Source organism: Erithacus rubecula (genome assembly GCF_903797595.1).
Source record: "Erithacus rubecula genome assembly, contig: scaffold_764_arrow_ctg1, whole genome shotgun sequence".
NCBI lineage: Eukaryota > Metazoa > Chordata > Aves > Passeriformes > Muscicapidae > Erithacus > Erithacus rubecula.
In genome coordinates, this window is record NW_027635575.1 from 11,846 (window position 1) to 19,808 (window position 7,963).

At 49.1% G+C, this 7,963-nt stretch overlaps 1 protein-coding gene across 4 annotated transcripts; it reads right to left on the reverse strand.

Annotated features, from left to right (window-relative positions):
- Window positions 1-1,275: 1,275 nt before the first annotated feature.
- Window positions 1,276-4,888, reverse strand: LOC306816636 (uncharacterized protein). Of its 4 annotated transcripts, none has more exons than XM_079333052.1 (2): window positions 4,739-4,888; window positions 1,276-2,255 (listed from the first exon to the last, which is right to left on the reverse strand). In XM_079333052.1, exon 2 carries the CDS (start codon window positions 2,226-2,228, stop codon window positions 1,320-1,322), a length of 909 nt encoding a protein of 302 aa, XP_079189178.1. In that variant the 5' UTR covers window positions 2,229-2,255; window positions 4,739-4,888; the 3' UTR covers window positions 1,276-1,319. The 4 variants fall into 4 exon arrangements, with proteins under 4 accessions (XP_079189178.1, XP_079189180.1, XP_079189177.1 ...); XM_079333054.1 differs by having other exon boundaries at window positions 1,276-2,238; window positions 4,772-4,879; XM_079333051.1 differs by having other exon boundaries at window positions 4,772-4,879.
- Between the last annotated feature and the right edge of the window lie 3,075 nt (window positions 4,889-7,963).

A 7,963-nucleotide genomic window follows, 5' to 3' on the forward strand; every position in this document is an offset into this window, starting at 1 on the left:
AGGTTTTATATCCAGCACACAAAAATTAGGTTACTCAAGAACTGTTACTCTTTTTTCTCTCAGTGCCCTCGTGCCTCACAGAGGGCGCCAAAATTTCTCTTTGTTTGAAAGACATGTCTGCTAAGAAAAGCAGAAGCCTCTCTTGAAATGCACAATGTAAACCCCCTCCCTCCAAATTATTATAATTTTGAAATTAAGCAGGTCTCAGGCAACGATATGGGAATAGGAATAACAGTTCATTTACTAGGAAAATTAAAATAAAAATATAGTACAAAAAAAAAAAAAAAACCCAAAAAAACCTAAACCCCAAACAGACACAAAGTCAGAATACAAGCTGACATCCTGTCAGTTAGGGTGCTGGTAGCAGTCCCATTAATGGTGTCTGCAGTCCTCCTGGAGCAACAGATGTAGCTCTTTTGCAGTAGTGGTTTTGTAGAAGGCTGCAGTTTTCCAAAGGTCCAGTGATGATGTGGAAAGGTCTGGTCTTCTTCTGGAATCCAGAGGAAAGATTCCTATACCTCTGGGAATAGGCTGCCTTGGTGTTCCTAAGTTTGCAGATTTTATCTACGATTTTATCCTTGGCTCCTTCCCCTGCGTGGAGCATCTCACAATGGGATGATGTCATTTTATCAGTCATGCAGTGGGACTCAACGGCCATTAACAGATGATATCTTCCTAAGGAAGGATGGGGTCCAGGAAAAGATAAAGAACACTGCCCCACCTGATTTTTAACAGATGCCCCATTAGCAGTGATCTCCCATGGAGATAAGGAACTCTGCTGCACCTGGTTTCAACACTTCATGAAGATGCTGATAGAATACATACTTTCGGGCACATCTTTACACTGTAACCTAGGACAGTCTGGGACTAAGTTCCTGAACTTTTAACAAGATTTTAGGGTTTTTTACTCTCTTAAGGCACTTACACTATATTTTTACTTAAAACTAAAACTTCTACTTCATATTTATGTGATGCAATAACATTCCTAACTTAAAACTAAAACTTACATTTTTACTTCATGTGTGTGTGACTTAATGTATTTTAATTTCTGTAAAGGCTTTAATTAAATCCCTGCATTCTCTCTCTCTGAGGGACTCAGAGAGGCTTCTATTTTACACACTCCAACAGGCTCTGACCTTGGAGTGGGGCCTCACAGTGAAGGACATGGGGAGCCCATATTAGGGAAGATCCTGATACTTTCTGCCAATTTTGAGAGCTCTAAAGGGCTTGTGGTATCCTCACACTGATCCTCCCATGGGGATGGAGTCAGAGCAGAGCACGAAGCTCTTCCCGCAGTCAGGGCACTCACAGGGCTTCCCTTAGTGGTGACCCCGTTGGTGATGGTTCAAGGTTGAGCTCTGTGAGAAGCTCTTCCCACACTCAGGACACTCGTAGGGCATCTCCCCGGTGTGGATTCGCCGGTGGACAGTGAGGGCAGAGTTTTCTTTGAAGCCCTTCCCGCAGTCGGGGCAGCGGAAGGGCCTCTCCTCTCTGTGAATCCGCTCATGTGTGAGGAGTTTGGAGCTGGTCTGAAACCTCTTCCCACACTCAGGACACTCGTAGGGCCTTTCCCCAGTGTGCATGTGCTGGTGTCTTCTCAGGGTGGACAACCACCCAAAGCTTTTCCCACATTCCAAGCACATGTAGGGCCGTTCCCCTGTATGGATCACCAGGTGCTGCATCAGACTGGACATTTCACTGAAGCTCTTCCCGCATTTCCCACACTTGTAGGGCCTCTCCCCAGTGTGAATCCTCTGGTGTTTGATCAGGTCTGAGCTTCGGCTCAAACCCTTCCCACATTCCTCACACTTGTAGGGCCTCTCCCCAGTGTGGATGTGCTGGTGCTGGATCAGATGGGAGCTGCAGCTGAAACCCTTGCCACATTCCTCACACTTGTAGGGCCGTTCCCCAGTGTGGATCCTCTGGTGCTGGATCAGGCTAGAGCGGTAGCTGAATCTTTTCCTACATTCCTCACACTCGTAGGGCTTCTCCCCTGTGTGGCTCCTCTGGTGCCGGCTCAGATTGGAGCTCCAGCTGAAACCCTTCCCACATTCCAAGCACTTGTGGGGCTTCTCCCCTCCATGAGGCTTCTCCACCAGCTCTGAGCTCTGCCTGCATCTCCGGCCGCCCTCCTGTCTCAGGGAAGGTTTTTCCTCCTTGCAGCTCCCTGGGCTGGGTTTGCAGCCCCTCCTCGTGAGGGATCTCTGGGGCTTTTCCTCCTCCTCCATCTGTCAATGCCTCGGGAATGAAAAATCCTGGTTTGGGGAATACAAGAGGAGAGGGCCTTGGGCTGGGGGTTCCTCCTTCCCAAGTTCACCTCAGAAAGCCATTGGGCATCCTGTGTGTATAAGAACCTCCAAAACACCAAGATTTAGCCCAAAAATTCTCCAAACATCAGGACACAGATGAAAAATCCACCAAACAGCAAGATTTGGACAACCACCCACCAAAACATAAAGATTCAACCCCTGTCAAAAAGAAAAACACCAGCATTTATCCCAATAAATGTCAGAAACACCAAGATTCACCTCTCTCAAATCTTGAATCCCTCTCTCTGGTCACTGGATGCATGTGATGGGGACAATGCCCTTGGGTCCTGGGGAGAGGCTGCAGATACAGAGAGGGGTGGAACAGTGTGCTCCTGCCTGTTTCTGCTCCTCCTCCTCCTCCTTCTGTGTCCCTACCTCTCCTCACATTCCTCTTCCTCCAACTGTTCCTCCTTCTCCTGAACAATCCCACCTTCTCCTCCCCATATGCATTCTTTGACCATTGGCATTGGAATTTTTTGTGTCTATATGTGGGTGAATTTAACTGATGGCAAAATTTCAGTATGGGTTTTTCAATGTTCACCTTTCGGATGGATTTTGCAAAACTGGAAGAGCTTCAAGGGTGACACTTCACAGGTAAAATGTTAATAGAATATTGTCAATGAGAAAAAAACCAAAAATAACATTGTGGGGGGGGCCACATATGAGTCATCCAATGGCTGCTCTAGAAGAGAAACAGGGGTTCTAGACAGCCATGAGAGGAGCTTTAGAAAAAAAAATTATCCCTGCTGGGGCAAAGTGTGGACAAGATACCAGGGTCTTCTTGCCTGGGGGGGCAATTGGGCTGATTCCCTCTGGCCCTCACCCCAAGCTCTGCCTGCTTGCACAGATGGAATTTGGACAGCTAAACACAGGGCCCATAGAGAGGACATGAAACTGTAACAAAATTTGGTTAAATTGCAAAGGGAAAAAGCAAATGGAGAACGTTGTGAAAATTTTACTAAAAAAAGTGGGGGAGAATCATCCCTCTCCCCACCCCAACATGTGAGGTGTTACAGCAGGTGTAATAGAGCACTGGGGTGTGCTTGCTAGTCTAGACAAATCAGCTGGGAGATCAAGTATTTGATGATTTAATTAGAGAAAATGGTCAATTGATGTAGCCCTGTCTGGAGGGAGTGCCCAAAAATGGGGAAAAGATGAACAGACAGCAGAACAAATCCTACTACACCATAAACCAGCCCCTGGGAAACTTAATGAATTCACATGAGGAGAAAAAAAGTCCACCAATATTTTGTGTAGCACAATTAGATTAAAAACAAAATATTATTCTCATTTTCACTATTAGGAATAATATTAATACTATTATTACTGTTGAAGTTGCTGCCCTTATTACTGCTATTATTATGATTATTGTTATTTACTAAGGAATATATTAGCAGACCTCAAAATAACAATCCATTGGCCACCTCTAGCTCCTGACCTTCCTGTTGACAAATCCAGGGAAATGAAGAACAAGACATTTCACCATGGGATGGGATCACATTACCTATTCACAGGAGGAGGAGAAGTTTGTGGAAAATTAAATGACTGAAACTGCTATTTCCAAATAGATGATAACTGAAAAGTGGTAAAACAGGTCACAAAGGAAACAAGAAAATAGATCATGCACCAGTCTAAACAGGGAAAGAATGGCAATGGGACATGTTTTCGTGCTTCCCTGGCAGACCATGGGTTAAACGAATGCTGATCCTCCTCTGATGTGCTGCAGCAACTCTCATCTTTTTCCCATGCAGACACCTTGCTGAGTGCAGCTCATTCAGCAGCTGAGCAAGGGGATGCAGTTGGCAGCCAGGCCTCCTGAGCTGGACACGGCTACAAAGGACAGGGAGTGAGGGACTGAGAATAATCCCAAAACCAAGAAACACACAGGAAGAAAAATACAGGGTCAGTGAGTGAAATTGCCTTGGGGATAGGGCCAGAAACTTGTACATGAGAAAGCAATGGGAGAAATCTTCACTTTCAGAAAATGTTATTAATTCACACGGACTGCTGCTCACCCAAGATCCTGCTCAATTCCTGAACATCGAAAAGGAGAAACACTTAACCGTGAAAATCGGATGTTATACTAAAGGAGGGGTGCATAATAAGGAGGACATGCAGCAGGCGGATCGGGAAACCTGAACCTTCCAAGTATCTTCTTTTTTTTTGGGAAAGGGAGAGGGAGATGCAGCCCAGGAAATGAGGGTAAAACGGAGGCTGCGTTTTAGAGACAGCATGACAAATACCCACAGCCTCTCCCTTTGTTCATTAATAAAGTCACTTTTACAGGACTCTTCTGTCTCCTTTGTGCACACAAACCTCTGGCCACGTGAATTTTCCCGCTCAGCCCCGGGGCCTCTCTCAAACATCCCTTGCCCGGCTCGGACTCCTGCCGGGGCTCCAGGTGGGTCCCGGCTCCATCCCAGACTCACTCCCAGCTCGCAGCGCCCGCAGCTCCCGCTCACCCCGAGCTCCCGGCGGTTCAGGGCAGCAGCGGCTCCTTGGCCCGATGCCCGGGCCGGGCCCAGCGCCGGAGCCGCTCCTCAGACGAGGGTTCCGCGAAATGGCGGAGCGCGGGGAAAGGAAAGAAAACCCGCCCTGTGTGCAGAGCCCGACCCTCACTGCGATTGGCTGATTGTGCTGTCACTCCTAGCTGTCCGCGCTGATTGGGCAGAGCGGGACAAGCCAGGGGCTGGCGCTGTCCCCAGCCACCCCTGGTGCAGCAAAGGCGCCATTGTTGTAGCGTCTGTGCGGGCCCGAAACAGCGGCAGCGGCTGGAACCCGGTGAGGCGGCGGCGAAACTCGGAGGAGGCCCCAGCGCAGCATCCCGGGGACGGTACCGCCACCTCTGTGCTACCCCCGAGGCCCTGGCAGGAAGGAGACCGCGGGCAGCCGCACCCACAGCGCGCTCAGCCCGGGGGGAACACGGGCCGTGCACGGCACAACGAAGCCGCCAGAGCCCCCGTCCGACCCCTCCGCCCGCAGCGAGTCCCGAGCCCTCAAGGAACCGAGCGCGCCTCTCACCTGCGCTGGGTCCGCCTCCGAGCTCGCCCGCCGCCTCACCGAGCTCCGGCCGCTTTTGCCGCTCCCGGGCCCCCTCAGGCGATCCGTAAATGTCGCCTTTGCTGCGGCAGGAGCGCGCTGGTAGCGGAACCAGGGTTGAGCTTTTCCCGGTTTTGCTCAATCAGCGCGCGGGAAGGAGGAGTGACGGCAGAATCAGCCAATCGCAGCGAGGGGCGGGCTCTGTGCACCTCATGGACCCTCGTACCTTTGCCTGAGTTTTCCCATTTCTCGGAACCCTCGTCTGAGGAGTGGCTGCCAGTGCCCAGGCATTGGGCCGAGGAGCCGCTGCTGCCCTGAACCGCCGGGAGCTCGGGGTGAGCGGGAGCTGCGGGCGCTGCGAGCTGGGAGTGAGTCTGGGATGGAGCCGGGACCCACCTGGAGCCCCGGCAGGAGTCCGAGCTGGGCAAGGGATGTTTGAGAGAGGCCCCGGGGCTGTGCGGGAAAATTCACGTGGCCAGAGGTTTGTGTGCACAAAGGAGACAGAAGAGTCCTGTAAAAGTGCCTTCATTAATGAACAAAGAGAGAGGCTGTGGGTATTTGTCATGCTGTCTCTAAAACGCAGCCTCCTTTTCACCCTCATTTCCCGGGCTGCATCTCCCTCTCCCTTTCCCAAAAAAAAAGAAGATACTTGGAAGGTTCAGGTTTCCCGATCCGCCTGCTGCATGTCCTCCTTATTATGCACCCCTCTTTTAGTATAACATCGGATTTTCGCTATTCAGTGTTTCTCTTTTTCGATGTTCAGGAATTGAGCAGGATCTTGGGAGCAGCAGTCCGTGTGAATTAATGACATTTTTTGAAAGTGAAAATTTCTCCCATTGCTTTCTCATGTGCAAGTTTCTGTCCCTATCCCCAAGGCAATTTCACTCACCGACCCTGTATTTTTCTTCCTGGGTGTTTCTTGATTTTGGGATTATTCTCAGTCCCTCACTCCCTGTCCTTTGTAGCCGTGTCCAGCTCAGGAGGCCTGGCTGCCACCTGCATCCCCTTGCTCAGCTGTTGAATGAGCTGCACTCAGCAAGGTGTCTGCATGGGAAAAAGATGAGAGTTGCTGCAGCACATCAGAGGAGGATCAGCATTCGTTTAACCCATGGTCTGCCAGGGAAGCACGAAAACATGTCCCATTGCCATTCTTTCCCTGTTTAGACTGGTGCATGATCTACTTTCTTGTTTCCTTTGTGACCTGTTTTACCACTTTTCAATTTTCATCTATTTAGAAACAGCAGTTGGAGTCACTTAATTTTCCACAAACTTCTCCTCCTCCTGTGAATAGGCAATGTGATCCCATCCCATGGTGAAATGTCTTGTTCTTCATTTCCCTGGATTTGTCAGCAGGAAGGTCAGGAGCTACAGGTGGCCAATTGATTGTTATTTCGAGGACTGATAATATATTCCTTAGTAAATAACAATAATCATAATAATAGCTGTAATAACAGCAACAACTTCAACAATAATAATAGTATGAATATTAATCATAATAGTAAGAATGAGAATAATATTTTGTTTTTAATCTAATTATGCTACACAAAATATTGTAGAATTTTTTTCTCCTCATGTGAATTCATTAAGTTTCCCAGGGACTGGTCCATGGTGTTATAGGATTTGTTCTGGTGTCTTTTTATCTTTTCCCCATTTTTGGGCACTCCGTCCAGCCAGGACTGCATCAATTGGCCACTTTTCTCTAATGAAATCATCAAATACTTGATCTCCCAGCTGATTTGTCTAGATTAGCAAGCACAGCCCAGTGCTCTAATACACCCTATGTAACACCTCACATGTTGGAGTGGGGAGAGGGATGATTCTCCTCCACTTTTTTTAGTAATATTTTCACAACATTCTCCATTTTCTGTTTTGCTTTGCAATTTAACCAATTTTTGTTGCTATTAAATATCCTCACTAAGGGCTCTGTGTGCTGGATATAAAACCTCATTAGGTGGCATCGTGTGGTCTGGCTTGCCCTGGTTCAGGTGGCACGTGGTCTTGGCTATATTTCTCCCATTTGCAGACCCTTATCTAAACAGGGGCCCTTGAACTAAGGCTGCTGTGGCTGTGTTGGGGGTTGGGGTTTGTTCCCTTCCTATTTCTCTCTGTGGAATTTTCCCTGTTATGATGCTAAGAAAGCTTGTTGTGCTGCACCCTAGCTCAGGATGGCAAGTTGACAGAAGAGATGGGGAGTAGCTGGGCAGGGTCTGGCCCTTGTGCTCGCCGGTGGGGTCGGAGGAAGATGTCTGGGGGCTGCTCACTTCCACCCCCACCATCCCAACACCAGGAGCCAGGTTCTCTGCTGTGGGACACTGCACTGCTGCCTGCCCCGCTCCAGCTGCTGCCTCTGCACATGCAGCCGAGTGCCACGACCCCTGTGGTGAGCGGGGAGTCCTTCCTCCATCCCTTCTCCCACCTGGGACATTGCTGACATTGTCCCAGCCTTCCACAGCTGCGTGGGACCTGCCCTGCACCCAGCACTGGTACTGAGCACAGGAAAAGTGTCTGTGGCCAAAAAGGACTGGAGCTGAGTTGCTGTTCTGTTTGTTGTTAATTTTCATAGCTGCTGTTGTTTTAGTTTGTCTGGTTAGATATATTAGTAAAGAGCTGTTACT